Source organism: Cyrtonyx montezumae, unplaced genomic scaffold (genome assembly GCF_038088225.1).
Source record: "Cyrtonyx montezumae isolate F1298 unplaced genomic scaffold, pur_monq_1.0 scaffold_20, whole genome shotgun sequence".
In the NCBI taxonomy this organism is placed as follows: domain Eukaryota; kingdom Metazoa; phylum Chordata; class Aves; order Galliformes; family Odontophoridae; genus Cyrtonyx; species Cyrtonyx montezumae.
Window position 1 is genome coordinate 2,981,855 of NW_027071937.1, and position 20,123 is coordinate 3,001,977.

The 20,123-nt window shown below is 55.2% G+C and overlaps 1 protein-coding gene across 1 annotated transcript in view; it reads right to left on the reverse strand.

The window, feature by feature from the left end:
• Nucleotides 1-20,123, reverse strand: part of RXRA (retinoid X receptor alpha) — a 70,861-nt gene that overhangs the window by 21,415 nt on the left and 29,323 nt on the right. The window contains exon 2 of the mRNA XM_065737338.1: nt 949-1,214. Coding sequence (XP_065593410.1) covers nt 949-1,214 — 266 coding nt within the window. The remainder of the gene's footprint in view (nt 1-948; nt 1,215-20,123) is intronic.

A 20,123-nucleotide genomic window follows, 5' to 3' on the forward strand; every position in this document is an offset into this window, starting at 1 on the left:
TTCCCCTTTTTGCCCTATGGTTGGGTTTTATTTCAGTTCCTCCAGCTCCTACACCACATCGTGCCTAGCAGCAGAGCTTCCTTGTTCTCCCCCCCCAGCTGGCAGCTCACCCCCACCTCGTTTCCCACTCCTTCCCCATCACTTCAGAGCTGGCACTGCCCATTCCAAGGCACCGTTTCGGTTCCCCTTCCCTTTGCCATGGGACAAAGAGAGCTCCCCCTGAACCTACAGCAGCAGGAGGAAACCCTACTGCTGCCTCTCCCGTTGCCTCTCTATTGGGGATGGCTGACGGTACCCGCACAGCACGTCCCTCCCCAGCCAGGGCAGAAAGACCCCGTTATTGCTGGAAATAAATCAGGCCAATATTTAAAAATAAAGGTGCTGGCAGGTGCTTGACTCCCAGCGAGGGCTTGGGATAAATAAACCGGCACTGAGTGGCAGGTGGTAGCCAATTCCTTAATCTGCCCTTTTACTAAACACATATCGTGCAAGCAGCCAGCAACAGGTGGCAGGGGCTGGCCAGCTCTCCCCGATCTTGCTATTTTTAAAAAGAGCTTATCTCTTGCTAGTTGGAGTTTTTTTACATAATCTTCAGCCAACCAACACCAGTTCCTCCCTCTGCGAAGAGGGGCAGTGGGCAGGAAGGGGACAGCTGATGGATGGCTGTGGTCCTGCTCTGCACCCCAGCGGTCCCCCATATGAATCCTGGAGCAGCAGGAAGCCTCAGGCTTCATTTCCCCCTTTGGGTTCTGCTTTTTGCCACCCTTTGGCGCCTGCCTATGTCTCCATGCTGTCTGAAGTGGGGTTTTGCTCCCTGTGCTATCAGCAGTGGGGTTTCACGCATCAGAACCTGGAAGAAGTGAGCCAGAAGCGGGTGTGGATCGAGCCCCAAAGCCACAGCTCTGCCCCATCAAACCAGCAGCGACGTCCCTGCCACCCTCCCCTCACCTGTGGGCTGCTGGTGCCGAATCCCAGGCTGGGTGTGGAGGGGACAGACATCGAGTGTGGGCCCATGGGGGAGCTGATGACGGAGAAGGGTGGCCCCATGCCGTTGATGGGTGAGCTCAGGGTGCTGATGGGTGAGTGCAGCTGGCCTGGAGAGCCCAGTGAGGAGCCGATGCCCGGCCCGATGGACGGGTGCAGGGATGGGGTGGCCATGGGGCCTCGGCTCGTCGGGGAGTTTAGGGATGTGGAATTGACTTGGTTTGAGAAATCTGGAAGAGAGAAAAAAGAGAAAAAGGCTTGAGTCTCATCTGGCATCACAGTCAGACCTCCAGAGGCTGCTTTTCAACACCCCCAACCTCCTGATGCATTCTCCTCCATCTGCTCAACTTCCAAAATTCCCTTTTGTTTCGGGTCCTTTAGAGTTCCCAACTCCAGACAGAGCTGTCACTGCCCTCCTCCCTCCTTCACCCCCTGTACCCAGCCGCCCTGCTACCCAAAGGGTGCAGGACCCGGCCATGCAGGACCAGAGCCCACCCTACAGATGCTACAGTTCAGATTCAGAGGGGATGCTCAAGGTACAGAGGGCCAGACCACACACAAGGAGCAGGGCCAGGGGGGCTCTGCAAGCTGAGCTGTGCAGAGGACACTGATTGCTGCAGGCAGCACTGGGGGGGCTGCACCCGCCCTGCTCTGAGCAGCTCGGCTGTCCTGGGGGAGTGAGAAAGGGGTGTTTAAAAATAGCCAGCGATTCTCCAGAGAGGAGACATGGAGCCATTCCTGGCACGTTTCCTCCTCATCCTGTCACGCTGCTTGCAAAACAATCCTAGGCAAGGAAGGGGCAGGCTCATGGCCCCAAGGCAGGCTGCGGGGGGAGCAGCCGGAAGGCAGTGGGGTGGGGCTGTGGGAACCCCCCAGGACCCCTGAGTTGCTGTGGGCTCACAGCAGCAAACACATGGGTAGTGAGGGGTAGACATCAGCAAAGCCCCTTGATTGGGGTGTGGGTGTTCATGGTGGGGTCTGGGTGCCACTGCATTCAGCTGCAGGCTGCTAAAGTTAATGCTGTCCTGGGAAATGATGGCTTCTGTCACCTGCATGGGGTCAGGTGTCTCCCCAGCCCCACTTCTCCCTGCTCCTACAGGCTCGGAGAAATGGTGTAAAGGCAGCAAGGCTCCTGCTCATCACTGTAATTGCATGACTGAGGATGGGGGGAAAGCTGCAAGCGAGTCTGCTGCCCCTAAACAAATCTCTTGCCAAACAGATGCAGACCAGAAGGATTTTAAACAACAGAAGGGTTGCACAGTGGGAAATGTGCTTGACAAACCCACAGCGAGTCCAGCCCCAGCCAGCTCCCCCAGAGAGCACCAATTGAATGAGGAAAGCCCACCACAGGGAAGTGCAGATCCCCAGCAAGGCTGCGATGCTCCTCTTGCAAATCTATGCACTCAGCATCACACCACTGTACCCAGCATCCCACCTTGGACATGCGGAGGGGACACACGCCCTGACCCCACACCACCTCCCACGGCCACGGCACACATCTCTGTGTGGTCCCTGGGGTCTCAGCCTCTTGTCAGCTGCACGATGCTGACTTAAAATAACCACCAGCCACCTCATCATCCACAGCCAAGTGACACGAGCACTGCACAACAGGAACCTCGGGACATTCCTTGAGGTTTCAGGACCATGCTTCCCAGTTCTCTGCTTTTTGGCTTTTTTAAAGGGGTTGGCACCACAGTGAGCTCTGGGGACACAGGATGAGGGCTGTGCCTCGTCACCCTCCTGTCCTTCACTCTCAGGGTGCTCAGAGCAAAAGGAGGTGTTTATCCTACAGCACGTTGTGCATCTGGGCATGGAGCCTTGCTCTGGAGGAGCCCTAAAAAACGCAGCAGCTGGGGTCCAAAGTGATGGATGGGGATGGAGACGTCCCAAACTGAGGACCGAGGCGATGGATGGGGATGGAGATGTCCCAAACCACAACCGAGGACGCACTGGGCCCACAGCCCTGAAGCTGCACCGGGGAAGCGGGCCCTTGTGGAGCAAAGGAAGCACATGCAGCCTTGCCTCCAGCAGCAGGGCCTGGGAATTTCAGGCGCTGCCGAGGCGAGGTCGCAGGCAGGTTACTGGCGAGCAGCCCGTGCCGACTGCAGCACGTCAGAGAGCAAAGCACGTGTGGGCCCGACCCACTGTCCCGGCCCCTCTCCTGAAATAACCATCCCCAGGGCACAGAGCTCCCCGGCACCCTGCACCCATCCTGTTTACTTTGTGCCGAAGACGCGAGTCGGGGTGAAGTGTGTCGGGGTGTGTTTGCACCCAAACCTCACAGCCAAGCACTCGGAAGCAGCGTGGCTCAAAGCCCGGCCCAAGCACCAGGAAGTTTCCACTCCTCCCCAAACGCTTCCTTGTCCGCAGAGATGCCAAACGTTTGCCCCTGGCACAGGCAGAGCACGCTCACCCCAAATCTCACTTAGCTATAAGGAAACAAACAGGGAGACCTGGGACGAGCAGACTTCCAAGCACAGCCCAACGTGCTCCTTTCTCTAACACCCAGACTGAGGAAATATCCTTCAAATAAACAACCCCAAGCAAATAAACACCTACGCCGAAGGACACATCTCTGGCTAAGCCAGCTGGGGAGGCCCCTTCCCAAAGCAGCGTGAGGTGGTTCATTTTTCTTGGGTACTTTTGCCATTTAAAGCCTCCATGTGTGACTATCTCCTGACCAAAATAAACTGTGTCTGCTTCTAAATGGCAAAAAAAAACCAACCAAAACCAACAAGAACCAAGCAGTTCTCAAAGCATTTCCCCTCCTGCCGCACCCATAAATTGCAGCTATTTTCTGTGTGTCCTTTGTTTAAACACAAACGACCTCTATATATCTTATAAGATGCCCCATGGCAGTAGGGAGAGAGAACTGAGAGCAGCTCAGCAGCTGAAGAATGTGCAACGAAGCTCTTTTCTCTCCCTAAACCATGAACCCAGGAGGGCCATTTTCCCAAAGATTTGGACACGGAGGGCAGAGCCATGCAGCGTGGGAATGCAGTGGGGTTACACGGCCACACGGAGCCATGCGTGTGCTCTGGGCTCTGCTCCACGTGTCCCACTGCACGGAGCAGTGTTCTGATCCAACCACACAATGAGGATTCTCATCCTGTAAGGGGTTGGGTTTTTTTTTTTGCCCATTGTGCTCATCGCTGCCCTTCACCTTTGCAATGCATCCTTCGGGTGTGATGATCCTGGTTTCATGGTAGGGGAAAGCAATGCGTGGAAGAGCCTGGTTGGGGAAATCAACACATGGAAGAGCCTGGTTGGGGAAACCAAGGCACAGGATGCCTGGTTTTGCTGCAGAGGTGCAGCACCCTGCCAGCACAGAGCAACCACCTCCCCAAGGTCATGCAAGAAAGCAGAGCCACAGCTCCTGAGCACGGCAAGACCCCAGACAGTGTCTCAGCTGCCGAATCAGCCTTCCTTGGTTCTGTTTGTTTTTTGGCCCGATGGCTTTGTGCCAAGCAGCATCTATTGACTATTATTAATTTTCAATAAGAAAACATCATTACAAAACACTTGTCCCCATTCTCATCCAGCTACACCACGTCCTCAAGAGCAGAGCAGACAACCACAGAGCCTTCCTCTGCAGCTTCACACTGCTGTTTTCCATCCCCTTTGGCAATCCCAGGGCCAAAAGCCCGAAGCTCCCAATTGCACCAGCAGCTGCCTGAGGGACACAGCTTGCAGCCCCCATGTTTTCTAAAGCACCTGAGCAGTCCAGCAGCCCTCGCATCACTTCCTTCTTGCATTCAGCACTCGCATTCACCACCAGAGCTGCATTTCTCAGCTATGCAGTGCTGCTCTGCCAGGTGAGCCCCACGCAGCCCACGAGCTGCTGACACAGCAATACCACAGGCTGTGATTTTAACACTTCTAGACCACAGCAGCAACAATTACAACAGCACAGGGGCAATTTTTCCCAGGACAGCTCATTTGTACCAGAATAAACTGTACCAGCATAAGCTTTTACCAGTATAATCTTCACTGATGCTTAAGAGGCTTTGCCAGTAAAACTACAGTGACCTAACTCTGCTGGAAACCCTTTTCTGTTCCATCCAGGAGCTCAGTGTGCTCTTAGCACGGGGGAAGCCCCAAAGCCTATTTCCAGCCCCCAGCACCCACACTGTCCTGAGGATGGTGGCACAGCCAAGCATCCCATGCCCATCAGAGCCCCAGCGCAGCACCCCCACGCTTCCGCTATTTGCTTTTTTATTTCTTGGGTGGTTTTTTTTTTTTGTTGTTGTTGTTTCTTTTTATTATTTTTCTCAGCACCTCTTCCTCCGTAATCAGCACGCAGATCAATTCTGGGTATTGCACTGCAGGAAATGCTAAATTTGGGAAGCCGCTCCCTTCCGGAGCGCAGTCCTCACGTTGTGGGGCCAGGACTGACAGAGGGGATGGGGCGGTCAGAGCCCTCCTCCTGCACTGCTCCCACGGGATAACCCTGGGGTTGGCCCCATGCAAAGCTCCTACAGCCGAATGCATGCGAATAACCCCCAGTGCAATGCCATACGGTGATGTGGTGAGTGTCCTTGCTTGTTTCGGTGACTCTGCAGGTGCTCAGGTTCCCGAACTGTATTCAGCACTGAAAATCACTGCCCGTTGGCTCTCGTGCCTCAAAATCAGCACAGCAGCCCCCAAAGGAACCTTGGTGTGGAGATGAGCACCTGTCCTGCAGCATGGCAGGACCCAAGGGTTCAAGCCACAGCTTTCACCTGGAAACTGCCATGGGAGTGGTGACCACCAGAGGTCAGGTCCTCACTTTTGTCCCTGATGAAAGAATCCAGGGAGGACAGCATGTTTGCAGTGCATGATTCTGGACAGCCCCCAGCCTCCAGCCTGGAGTGAGTTTGACTTGGATTTACACCACCACAGCAAGGTCTCTTATCCTTCAAGAAGGCATGGCATGAGGTCCCATCCAGCAAGGTGACAATCCCAAACACCAAGGTCATGTCCAGCTTTCACCCACCTGCCCCAGTACTCTACAACCTCCACCTGCAGCTTGCCAGGAGGAGAAGCCAGCCAAAGACGGCACACAGCACCAAATACACTGCACTTTTTACACCCAAAGGAAAAAACCCTCCCTCTGCTCAGCAGTACTCATGGGACCAAGGAACAAGAAGCATCCTGCAGCCAAAGACACCAACCACACAGCATCCACAGCACTCTGCCCAGCGAGGAGAGGTGGCCCATCCCCTGAAACCAGGCACGAGGAAGTCGTGCGGCTTCACCAAAAAAAAAAAAACCTCACAATTTTTTCTCTTAAGTTTTGCTTTCTTTCTCTCTCAGGCCCTCCCTAAAGCTGCACAGGGGAGAGCACATGTATACGTCTCTTCTTGGGGCTGTTAAGAAATCACAGCCCGTGTCTGCTCCTCGGGGAGCGAGCACTGCAGCCGAGCGGTGCTTTCCCTCGAAGGAAGGGCGAGGAGCTCAGTTTCACTGCTCCGAGTGGGTTCCCCCTCCCCGTAGGTTTTCACTTTGACCGAACTAAAACCTCAAAGCCACACAGTTCTCCCCCCACCTCCATGGGCTCAGTGAAGCCAGATGGGGTGCGGACATGGCTGGCGGCTGCAGGATCCCCCAGGGTCTCCTCTTTGGCCAGAGGAGACTCACTGCATCAATTTGGGGCGCAGCTCTGCAACCCAGCCCCGCTGCACGCACCCTGTAAACGCAAGATGCTGCCTCCAGACCACATTTCACCTTATGTGGCTGCAGCATTAAATCATGGTGCCCGTGGGCAGCTTTTCCCTGTCACTCTGTGCATCCCCAGCCTCACTCCCTGCCTCTGCACAGTCTTTGCTCTCCCCCTGAACATACCAAAGGAAAGGAGTGCAAAAGCACTCCATCCCTTTCAATCTTCTCTGTCCTCCAGAAACAACTTCATGGATAAAATCAAGCCTCCCCACCACTCGTGGAAGCACAACACACCAGGGTGAGCAAAGCATTGCCAATGTTTGTATTTTTGGCAGCCCACCCTAAAGCGGCACGGGAGCCCTCCTGGGAGATGCTCAGCCCATAGGCACCCCATCACCTGCCAGGGCCCCAGGGTCTGGTGACCCCGCACCGCAGGACACACCACCCCAACTTTTGGGGTTGGCATCCCCCCAGACACCCCTCAGGGCAGGCTCTGAGCCCTCCTCGCTGTAGGCCGTGCTCTGGGTGGAGGAGGCAAAAGCAGGAAGCATGAGCAAGAGGAAAGCGTGACCTACGGGAGGGGGAAATACTGTGGCGGAGCCGGGGGGAGCGGGGAGGGGGCAGAGGGGTGCACCCAGGCAAACAAGGATTCTGCTGATAAAGCAAATGTGACTCAATCACACGCTTGTGCAAAGATGTCACAACAGTCCTGAGAAATTACAGGCTCCTATTTCATCCCTCAAGGGCCGGTGCCGTCCCTGCTCTCACAATGCGCTCTGTTCTGCTGTCAGCAGCTCGGAGAGTGCCCCTGATTTACAGGCTGGGAACCTGCTGCAGGAACAGGCTGCAGGGCTGGCAGAGGGCTCCTCATCATCCTCCCCCTCATCAAGTCCCTTCCAGGCCATCCTGTGTTTCTAGGACTCTGAGATCCACCACATGCCCACCCCGACCTTCGCATCCTCCCTGACTTCATCCCTCTCTCCAAAAAGAGCGCAGTGAGAGCAAAAGCGCAGTGGTCCTGCAGGTTGCTGAAGCTCGTTATGGCCTTTTAATTACATTCAATTGCAGTTTTATGAGCTTACAGGCAAATTGGAAGTGATCTAATTGTCCTTGAGGGGGTGCTACGCTCTGAGCGATGGAAAACCAAGCAGGAGGCAGAGAGATGCAAGCTGGGAAGCATCAGGCTCACTCTAGCTGCAGCACAAGGAGAAGTTTGGGGCTGCATGCATGGCACTGGCTGGGCAGCACCAGCACAGCATCACTTGTGTCTGCAGTGCCCTTCCTACCATCCACAGCACACAGGTCCCATCCCCATGCAGGGTCATGGACCCTTCTCCTCCTTCCATGTTTCAGGGGAAGCCACTCCATCAAGTCCTAAAGTCTTCCCCTCCAAAGCTGGCAGGGAGGAAAGGATTCAAAAGAGTGCAAGGAAGCAGTGCTGATGGTTCTGGTTAGTGAGAGCTCCATCTCCAAAATGGGGCTGACCACCCACGTGATTTGTTGGAGGGAGAGCTGCACCAGTGCTCACAGCTCATGGGATAAGGCAATGCTGGATGCCAAACAGCAGCAGGGAAGAGAGAAACACTCAAACACTCCAACTTCACATGGGTGGAAGGTGCAAATGGAAGACCTGGAGATGCAGTTAAAAAATCCCTCCTCCAGAGCATCCACTGCTTTGCCAATGGCCAAAGGGAAGGATACTGCTGGCGCTGTGTAGGGTTCTGCTCAAGACAAGTTTGCACACCTACCCAGATCCAACAAACCCAAGGCAAACCCAGACCAGGTCTCCCAATCCCCTCCACTGCCCAGCCCTGGGCTTGGCACAACCCCTCCCCTCCTGCAAACAGATCACTTACACGAGCAGAGGTGAGGGTGCATGTGGGTAACGTGAGCACCGTGAAGTCTTAACCCTTTAACAGAATGACCACTTTGCCCAGACCCCCAAACTCTCCACATATTCCCACCATGGATCAGCCAAATCCTAAGGAGCGACTCCTGCAGCTCTCCTGCCCAGCTCCCAGCAACACCAACCCGCTCACCGTCGGCCAGACGGATTGAGTTACGGCACTGCATGCGTGCATTAATCCAGATTTGAGATAATTACAGTCATTCGTTTGGCATAATGGGCTTTAATTGATCCAATGCGGCTGGCGCCGGTGCTTGCCACCAGCGTGCAGCTGGCATTACACCACCATCACTCACAATGTGGGCAGCGAAAGGCAACGCTGCAAACTGGGTTTCCAGCAGCTGGAGCTGGTTTGGTGTAGCAGGGAAAGCTGTGACAGGGGATGGCAAGGACAGAACTGCGTGGGACTTCCAGGTGAGACCCAGCACAGCGATGCACAGAGGTGGCCTTTGGGCAGAAGACATCAGAGTGGGCCACCAACAGCACTTGCCAGTGCTCCTTGGGGAAGTGCCCACCTCCGGTTCCAAGGGGTCCTTCCCCACCATTTCCACGTGACTGATGAGCACCCAAAGCTGGAAAACCAAGGCGAGCCAAGGACCACGGAGTCCCCACGTGGCTGTCCCCCAAACACAGCAGCATTGTACTGACCCCTTCACCTCATCCCCACATCCACATCTACTGCAGCAGGAGGTCCAGGGCAAGGAGCCTGGGAACTGGGTGCCTACGTGCTGCAGGAAGGCCTGATGAGATAGGGAAGGCAGCCACCAGCGCCAGCACGCCTTCAGTAAAAGCAAGTTCCTTCTGGACGCCAGACAGCACGTGCTGTTTTTCAAGGGAAAAAAGCTGCCTCCGGTCTTACATGACCCTCAAGGTTCAGCAGCAGGAGCTGGGCAGCATGGAAGTTATCCCCACATTGAGGATTTTCTCCCCAAAATCAGCCAGCACGAGGGACAGTTGGACAGACCGGGGAAGGCTCTATTCCCAGGTCTGGAGAACCCTTTCCCAAGGTGAGCTGCAGGGAAGGATGCTCTGCCTGCATTCGGGTTTGACTTTCTGGTTGCAGGCCAAAGCTAATTAGGCTGCACACAGTCCAATCAGATAGCCTCACTAATTGAGCTGGGTCAACGTCCAGTGGGTCTCCGCATTCCAGCACTTTTGACAGCCCATAGATAACAGGCAGGGCCTGGGAAGGGGAATAACCCTTAAAAAAATGTTCCTTTCATGCACAGAAGGACCAGAGCCTTTCCATGATGCGGAGCTGGCGAGCAGCCCCTGGTTAACCCCTCGGGCTCCCCCAGCATTGCACCCCAAGAGCCCCAGCAGATGGAGGTGTCCCAGTGGGAAGAGCTGCAAGTGGGTGAGCAGAGGGTAACGTGACCAGCAGCCCTCTGCAGGGTGCACCTCTCTCTGGGTTTGGGTTTTTTCCTCCACACCTGTCCAACCCTCCTTGCTCAAACAGCAGTGTGAGAACAAGCAGTGAATGAAGCTGCAGCACACTCCAGCAGCCCCTGAGCTCCTCTCCCATCGTAACAAAAAGCAGTGCAGCCACCCAGCAGCCCCTTACTGCGCCTTCCCAATGCTTTTCCAAGCTCACTTCCCACACAGGCTTTACTGGGAACCCCTCCCCAGCCCATCACTGGGGCAATGGGTGAGGAAGTATGAGCCCAAGCTGGCTCCCACCATGGTCCTCTGACAACGAAGGCAAGTGATTGCACGGAAACCAAATGGTACTGTGGAAGTACTTAGTCATTTTTAGCTGTTCTGCTGGTGGCTGGGCTCCCTCCCCCTCCCAGATGCCAGCAGCTCTGAGCAGAAGTTGCAGCACTGGGTTCCTCTCCACCCATGAGGCCTTCATGGGAAAGATGCTCCCCCACCCTCTGCCCCAGCATCTCGTAACCACTTTGCTGGGAGGGCAGGCAGCCCCCAGCCTGATGCCACCTACCCTGCAAGCTCCATGACTGCCACTGTGAGATCTGGGAATGCCCTGGAGCCCCCATGATGCATCTCCATCCTTCGGGGGTCCCCACAGTGTGCAGAAGCCCCCGGTGGGTGAGAGCACAGCAGCAGCACCACGACACAGAGACCGAAGCTCCCAGGTGCACTGCACCTAGCTGAGCAGGAAATCTTTGGACCACAACAGCTTTGCACTATAGAGCACTTTGCACTGTGGAAAGCTCTACACCTCAAAGAGTACCGTCACCATGGAAAGCTTTGCCTCACAGCAAGCTCGGCACCACGGCGAGCTCAGCACCCCGAAGAGCACTGCAGCACAGAGCTTTGCAGCAGCCCCTTCGTGCCCTCTTTCCTTCCATGGATGCACGCAGCCCGCAGCACCCCGGCCCCATTCCCACGCCCCACGGCTGTACCTTTAAGAAGTGAGCAGGGAGCACGCGGCCGGCCGCTTTCCGAAGGAACATTCATTTGCCAGCGTCACATGCTCCGCAGCTGCAGCCTGGCAGTGATTTATACGCCTCTGAAGTTCATCAGAGGGAAAAGTACTTTCCAGGCTCCCCATATTCCCCTCTCCTGCCCCTCTCCTTCGCCCGTGGCCACAGCCCAGCTGAAAACCCGCTCCCATCCATCACCCCGCGTGTCACCCTCCGTCCTCACCACCCAGCCCAGGCACCCTCTACTCCTCCTGGCATCTGCCAGCAAAAGAAAACTTCCTCTGCCTTCGTGGCCTCTGCGACCTGCCAAAGGGACGGCCACGAAGAAGGGGCTCCTCTGTGGGGCTGGGAAGCCCCCCCCCCCATCTACCCCCTGGCCCCATAGCCAAAATAAACGGCAGCCAGCAGGCTGGCGACCCCTCCTCCTGCCGCCACCACCCACCCCCTGCACGCCGTCCTCCGGGGAGGTTCAAAAGTTCAAGATTTTCACATTTCCCTAACGTTATTTCAGGAAATTGCTGGAGAAAGGAAAGACGGCGCTGCCGAAAAAGCAATCCGCGTGTGGATACAATAACACACATCAACCCCAGGCTGGGCTCACAAAGAGCCCCAATTCCCACCCTGAGTTTTGCAGTTATTCCTAAAGCAATGGCCACTCCGAAGCACAGCAGTGAGCAGAGCCATGGGATTGATGCCACGGGATGTCCCCGCACCAACCACAGGCAGGCACGCTCCTAAAACAAAGCAAAGCACAGCACGGTGCACACAGCAGCTCAAAAAGGGCCGGTGGCACTCACAGGTTGCTGGGGGCTGTGCTCAGCCCGCTCCAGTGGCTGCATCCCCATGGGGAGCTGCAGCTGGGCTTTCCTAAAGCGTGCACGACGCTCTGTGCAATCACATTTTGGGCACCAAGCTCCAGATGTGTTCAGCAGCAGCGGAGCCGTACCCGCTTTGTCATCTGCTGAAGGCTCAGGGGAGAGGTTCGTAAGAGGACTGAAACCCTTTGGCGAACCCGAATTTGGGGTTGCAATGAAACACGAAACTTGGCTGCTTTCATGTGGTTTGGGGTTTTTTGTGTGTGTGTCTGTGTGTGTGTGTGTGTGTGTGTGTGTGTTGCAAAACATTTGGTGCAGCAGCTCCCGGCGAGAGCGCGACAGCGCATCCGTAGGAGCGAGGAATCCAGATCGCATTCAGGCTGGCAAATGATTAACTCCGATTCGAGGCCGCCTCATCAGCGTGGAGCCTGGCCCCGTGCCACCGTGCGTTTATGGGATGTGGGGCTGAGCCCTGGGCGCTGTGGGGCTGAGCCCTGGGCGCTGGCTGGGATGCAGCAATGCCGCCGAGCAGCACACGGAGCTGTGCCCCGTGCAGGTGGGGTGGGAGCGGGGGGAGCCGCACCACTGCCACCTCCAGGGTCCACAAAGTGCATCCCTTGCTTTCTTCCCTTTTAAACAACGGGGAGAATCAGAAAGAGTGCCACTGAACAAAGAGCTCAGTGCATCTCCTCTGTACCAACTGCCCTCCTTCTGTGTTTCACCCCACATGGGGCAGCCCAGGGGACAGGTCCCTGCACACACAACTCGCCACTTGGAAGCACAGTGCTTCACCCCTCCAAGCACGCGGCTCAGGGTCAGCCTGGGGTGTTTTTAAGGTTTGCTGGAAGCTTCCACCGACATCAAAAGGGGGAGAAGGAAGAAGGAATGGCTCAGAGCAGTCCTGCTACCTCCAATTGGGAACTAGGAGTGATGCACGTGCAGCCACTGAAATCTCATCCACAGCCGAGGGTCCTGCTCACACCAGCCCACATCTGCACACCCAGCAGGCACGGTGAAGCCGACCCACTGCAAATTAGCAACATAAGCATCCCGGGATTATCGATTTCCTCGAAGGAATGCGATTCTCCCTGATGAGCTCTTGGCACGCATCCATCACCCCCATCCTCCATTAACCCCATGCACTTGCTGAGCAGCAGCTGACTCTCCCCCAGGGGCCTGAGGGCTGCTTTCCACGATGGCAGTGCCTCCAGAGCTCTTCCTAAGCCATTGAGGGCACCCAGCTGCTGGCTGCTGGGTCTACTGGGATGGCTGCAGTGTGGCACATCCACAGGAGTCCCATCCGTCAGAGAAAAGGGGCTGTAGGAGTCCCCTGTGTGCATGGGGACAGCACAAAGCTGTGCAGCCCGTGCTGTGTGATGCTGCTTGGGAGCTCAAGCAGAGTGATCTTCCACTCACAACTGTGGGAACGTGGTGCAGAAGGAGTTTGTGATGCCTGGAATCGGGTTAGAAGAGTGAAAAGCCATCAAAGTGAAGAGGGAGGGAGCTCGGAAAGCCAGTGCTGGGATGTAAGTCACTTGCTGAACACGGAAAGGGATTAAACACATCCAGAACTAAACAAGAAATAATAATAACATCTGCTTTGCACTGCAGTGCTTTCAATATGTGCTGATTAATGCATTTGTAAGGAGCAACGCTACAGATTTTGCAGCCATCCTAAGGACAAGGCTGCTTCCTGCCCAGAAATGCCCGACTCACTCTGGGAAAGGAAACGAGGCCTCCAGAGCCACTGCAGTGCTGCAGAAACACTGCCCCAAGCCTCTGTGCAAAGGGCAGAGAGCAGAGCACCAACAGGGATGGGGACAGGGATGGGGATACCCTGAAGGACAGCGGGTGCCAGCGCAGCATGGCACGCATGGCCTAGGCTGATGGGATCGTGCCTGGCATGCCCAGAAAACACTAACCTCAAGAGCTGAATGTCCCACACTAATGGCAATGGGGGGAAAACCCACGTGCAGGGGGAAAAGCAATGGGTGGGACTCGTTCTCCTTCCCTGCTCATCCCAGAAAGGGGTCAGGAACAGACCCCCAGAGGGGAAGGTCCATTGAGTTAAGTGAGGCAGATGCCATTTCCGAGGGGTGGGATACAGGGAGCACCATCGTGACATCTGCAATTACAGAAAGCCAGATAAAGAAAATCAAATCTCATGCTTCAGGGCATAGGCTGATGAGTACAAGGGTCAGCAAGGAATTTCTCTCCCCTCACACAGCAGTGCACAATTGGGTCAGTGAATTACCGGGTGCCACAAGCCCTGGACTGGTTTCCCCTTTCCTTTTCCAAGCCCTCACTTCTCACCCATGTCAGACAGCAGCATTTGAAGGTGCAATGGCTTAATCTGGTGTGGCAGGGCCAATGCTTCCCCTATCACCTACCTCGCTAAAGATCAGCATTCCCATTTCAGCTGCAGGACCACGCAGGGACCCCTCCCAAGGGCTGATGTAAAGCCAGCCCTCTGCCTTGCAGCTCTCACACCAACCTCGGCCTTCGTTACCACTGCTGCACTGCTCTGAACAATCACAGCCATTCCCCTGAGCAAGGACCTTGTCCCTCCCCGTGTTTGCACGGCGCTGCGTACACCTCTGGTGCTGTTTAAATAATAATTAGTGGTAATAAAACCTGCAATGTTGGCTTAGAAAGTCACCGTGCCGGAAAAGGGGCCGAGCATGGAGAAGCAAACTGAGGAGTGCCAGTGGTTTTGTTCACAAAGGTCGGAGGGACGCCTGCACTAACAGCAGCTGCTCCTCATCCAGCATCCTTTCTCCTCCTTGAGCAACTTCTGCAGGCACAGAGCTGCTTAGCTGGGAGGATCCAAGCACAGAGCAGAGCCTTCCATTTCCATTTGAAACAAAGCAAGCAAACAAACACAAAGATCTCCCATAACGTGGGTCTATCTGCATGCAATCCCCACTAAGCCAAACCACACGCTTCATAATCTGCACAAATAGTTGCTGGGCTTCTCCCACTGCCAAGCAGTATCCAGCAGCGGTTCTGCATCACCAAGGGAGGCATCTGCAGATGTACTCTGGTCTTCTTATACACCTGCTGGGTTGTAGGAGAGAGCAAATCCTAGCCAAAAAGATGGACAGGCCCAGTTTGGTTGCTTTTACAACTGGTGCAAATGGAAAAGTTAGATCAATGAATGCTAACCACTGCCTGGCAGCACGAATGCCCCCAGCTCTGCTCAACACAACCACCACACAGGGCTGGATTTGAGGATCCTACAGCCCTAGAGGGGTCTCAGTTGAATTGTACGGCTTGGGCTGCTGGCTAATCCTACCCAAGTCAAACTCTAACCCTATCCCTAACTCTAACACTAACCCTACCCAACCCTACCCCTACCCCCAACCCCAACTTCAACCCTAGCCAGCCCTATCACAAACTGTAGCCCCATGGCACCCTAACCCTACCCAACTCTAACCCTACCCCCGCACCCAGGACCCAAGCAAGCACCAGTGGTGCAGGCAGTGACTCACATCTGCACAGTCCCCAGGATCCAGCCCCAGGACTGCTGGAGAAAGGTGGAATCAAAGGCACAGACATGTTGAGAGTGGCGTGCCCAGACTCGGCCCCTACAATCCAAAAGCAGAACCAAGAGCAGAAAGGCAACGCAGAGGGCTGGGACGGGGCAATGGGAGGTTCAGCACTGCAAACACACTGCAGACAAGCAGGAGAATAATCTTGGGGGAATGTTTGAAGGAGCCTGTGGTGGCTTGCTTGAGAAAATGGAAAGTAAAACAAAAAGAGAGGAACGGAAACAAAAGGCAGAGAAGAAGGGGGGCAGAGGCTCGGCACTGCGGTTGGCAGAAGCGCGAAGAGCACATCCTGCCCACGGTGTGCTGCCAGCCTGGTGGCCCACTCCTAAACCAAACCAAAGTGCTGGACAGGAGGCCAGGAGGCTGTAGGATGTTCTCACCATGGGATGGTGCTGCTCAAGTGCTACTCCATGGCATCATCACTTGGGATTTTGGTCGCCTGCGTGCCTCAGTCTCCCCCCTGCAGGTGAAAGAGCTGCTAAGCCTCACCTGCCTCCATCCACCTCCCCATACCTCTGCTGCAGACCTGACAAACCCCACCAAATCGCAGTGCTTGCAATACCACCTCACACCACCCATGCCACCATGTCCCAAGCCTTGCCCAAGCAGCAGGGACAGCCCCGTCCTGCCCTGGGATTTCTGCACTGATACCTTCTCAGCACACAGAACAGCTCTGAGTGAGCTGGGGACAGCCCCAGCAACGCTGGGAACCAAGCACAGCTGCACCCCGGTCACCAGCACAGCTGAGAGCTCCGTTTTTAAGCAGAAGGGATTGGGGGAAAGAGTTTGGGGCTTTTTGTGGCTTTGCTTTTTCCTCTTTAAACAAAAACATCAATGAAACCAAGGCTGTTCCCAAAAAAATTACACAGATGAATTAATTTTGTGTTTAGAGGGGAAAAAAACAACAACAATGGGAATGTCAAAAGAGCCCATGCAGACTTTTTTTCCAAAAAAAAAGCAACAAACAAAACCAATGATTCTGCATTGAAACAAACTCTTGTTTCAAACTGTTCCTTTGCAGCGCAATGAGAATCTCCACAAAGGTTGAAATCAACCCAAAACGTCCTGAGAGCTCCTTTCTGAGTACGGGTCCTTCTCACTGCTCTCTTCTTTGTGCACCCTGGGACCACAGCTGCTGGGGACCCCCAGGCTCCTGCCCCGGCCCCATAGGGTCAGAAGAGATCACACATTCCTCGTGTTCCCATGATGCCATCCATAAAGCTCTAGGACTGCAGTTGAGCAGCATCACCCAAACACAGTGCAGCCTCAGGGACACCAAAACACGGATTACTGCGGTCCAGAAGATGAATAATCACAAAGAAGTGACCGGAGAACGACGAGGTGAGACCTGAGTCAGAGGTGGCCAAGGGTCAACTGCTGCTATGGGGACAGCATTGCTGCACTGCTCCAAGTGCATCCCCAAATGTGTGCTCTTTTCCCTCCCACCACCCCCTGGTCCCCATCCCCGGTTCCTTCAGGTCCCTCTGAGCTGCCACTCACCACAAACACCGAATCTGCTTCCAATTACCACAACAATGCTGGGCCCCGGAGGATGCTTTGGATGTGCTGTCATTTTAAGCCATCCCCACAACTTCACTGTAGTTATTTCCTACCCCTCTCAGCCACCCCAAGAACTCCACAGCCCGACAAGAGCAGGGCTGACCATGGGGGGGGGTGAAGGCTGACACCAGGGTGATGCTTTATCCCATGTGCAAAGCCCAATTCCTTCTGCTTTGGGCAGGAACACGTCCCCCCAGCAGCACCCACAGGCAGCACGGGACCGTCACAGTGCCCGCACCTGTGGAGCTGCTGCAAGAACTAATTGATCACGTAAGTACAGTAATTGGAACTTGCAAAGCATAGATAATTAGCTTTTATTAGTTCCTGTAGATGATCCATTATGCACTGATTAGGCCTAAGTAAGGATCTTTACAGCCCCGTTTTGATTAATGGCAGATTATGGATATGAAACACAAACTGCAATAGATAACTCACTCTTCTTCCTCGCCTTAGGAGCTCATCACCCTATGAATTATAACCAGAATTCCATGCACCTGATTGTGTCCAGAGGGAAACTGAGGCACATCCGAAACCCCACCTGCCCCACAACTGCCCTGACCACAGCACACAGCTCACAGGACCAGACCCCCATATCCTGAAACCCTCACAAGATACAGTGTCACGGGGGGACCCCAATGCTCCACCAATGTCCCTCACCCATTGCATCACCCCAGTGCAGTGACAACAGCTCCCAAATCCTCAAGAGTGATCGGCTTAAACACCATCAGCTCACTCACCCAGAACAGCTGTGTGTCACGCCAGGCCTGATTACCTCCTCATAAGGTGGCTTTAGCCCAGAACAACTTGTCACCATCCCTCCCCAGCAGCTCCAGTGTTTTCCCTTCCCTGGAAGGTCAAATTCTGTTGATTTTTGGTTATTTTCTCTCCGAGACACAATATTTTATGCCCACCACTACTCGGCTTCAGGATAGGGGGTGCTGGTGGAGGGGATGCTGGTTAGGCAAAAGAGAAAAAGCAAAAAGAAAAAGAAGTAACGCATGCCATGAACTCGGACTGCCTCCAGCTGCAAGCCAGCAGCAATGGGGATGGGAGGGGAGGGGGGGGCATTTTTCAAGTGAATAAACAAACCCAAGCAGCAAACGGATGTGACATGCCGAGTCACAGGGACAGAGCTCTCCATTCTTCCTGGCCAGACAACCCCAGTTATCAGCGCTGGGGGGGGGATTAAGGACAGGAGGAAGGGAGGAGGAACAGCCACCGTGGGCAAGGGAGGGAAACGGGGAGCGGGGCGAGGAGGCACGGAGCCCCTCTCTGCGATCCCATTAATCCCGTGTGCTCGTGACTGCCGGCGCTGGGATGAATGAGATTTACTGCCCATTAAAATAAAGCCCTTTCTGTAGTTTATAAACAGCGCCGGCGCTCGGCGGGAGGTTGGATGGTTTAGTTCATTAAGCAGCGCGCAATCTCCGTCACTTTTTATTTGGGAGTTTATTTACAGGTGGGGAGGTCACCCTTCCTCCTCCTCCTCTCACTCAGACGCGGTGCTGGAGCTCCGAGCATCACCAGCTGACAGTATTGAGGAGTTAAGTTTGAAATAACCCTGTTAACGCATCAAACGCGGTCTGTACAGCGGACAGAAAACTCTTATCTTCCTGAAAGCTTGCTTGGGCGGCTGATGTCAGGGCAGCACTGCCCGGCACAGAGGGGCTCAAGGTAGAATGGAGCCCTGGGGAAGGGCAGGGGAGCAGCAGGACCAGATGCAAACAGCAGCACCCACACAGTGCTCCCAGCCTGGAGAGGCAGCGTGGACCTTCCCCCGAGCATCACCGTAACACCAGTGGGATGTCAGTGGAAGCTCCGTGCCCACGTGGAGGTGTCAGCCCCACCAGGGAGCCACGTGCAGCAGGGCTGAACCACCCCCCTTCCCAGTGCACACCCCCTGCAGGCAGCAGGGCCCCTCCTGTTACCTCGGTCCTAAAGCACTCCAGCAGCCAGCAAACGCACGAGCCGCTGGCAATCAAAAGCTCACACAGTGGCACTTAATTACAGCCCCGGAAGCACAGGCTTCCTTAATAAATCAAAGAAATAAAGTCAGGGATGATGCACCGAACAGAGGGGGTGGGGTGGGTTGGGGGGGGTGGGGAATAAAGAGCTTACAGTTCCCCACTGCGTGTCCCCTTTAGATAACAGATGCTCTCTTCTTAACCTCTCACTTCATCAGATCAGCTCCAGCTGTGTTTGGATCAAGTGCACGGCCTGGCCTGCCGCCAGCCTGCCTGCTCCCCATGCTGTGCCAGCTCCAGCCCTCGGCTTGGGGCCCACCGAGCGTCTTTCATTCGATCCCTGCTGCCCAAATCCAACCCACGAGCATCTCTGGGACACACACAGGGCATCAGTCCCACCAGCAGCCAGCCAGGCTCCGGGGCAGGGTGCGAGCAGCCCTGGAGTGATGTACGAGGCATGCTTTCCCCTGCTCCCCATGCCAGGAGGTGACACTCAGCAAACAGCCTCCAAAGGCCACGCTAACAGCTCCGCATCCCCTCGGCCATAAATTATGAGAGAAGCCACCTGGGCAGCCCTCTCCTCCCTGTTTATTTGCAAGTGAAACCTCTTCTCCTCCCTCTGGCTCGCAGGCTGTAGGAGAAATGCACGGATTCATCGGGCTGCACCAGCATTCAGCACTGCTGAGCTGGGAAGGGTGCAAGGAGCCACGACAGCCCCAGGGCCTTAACGGAGATAAAGCTCTGAGAAATCCCTGCTGCTCCTAATCCCTCCACAGCACAAAAATAATGAAGCGTTATCCCATCAGGCCTTAACCTAGTAATTACCCAGGGGATGGCTTAATAAGGACGGGACACCCACCTGCCATACTGCACCTAAGCCCACATCCTCACTGCTGCACAACGCGAGGGCACCTCTGCACGAGCATCTCTTGGGCTGACCCCACCAGGACCAGGAAGAGCCCTGTCCCCCCCCAATCTCAGGAATTGGGGAGCCAGAGCCTTCCCCTTGCTGCTGAAGCCCAACCACCATCAGCTCCAGCAAATCTCAGCTGCAGGACTGTGTGCCCTGCTGGGATAGCAGAGCTGGAGCGTGAAAAGCGATCGGAGCACGGTGCTTGGGTTACAGCCCCACGCAGCAGCTGCGGGGCCAGGCCGGACTCTGACAGCTCCTGGCTGCTCTCCGGGCAGTGATATCTCCAGATCTTTTACAAATAAATATCACTGCTCATTATCTCCACATTAAAGTTACATGCTGGGCGAGATGGGCACCAAGCTTTCTCTCGCTAATCTCAAACGGATGCCAGAGGCTCCGTCAC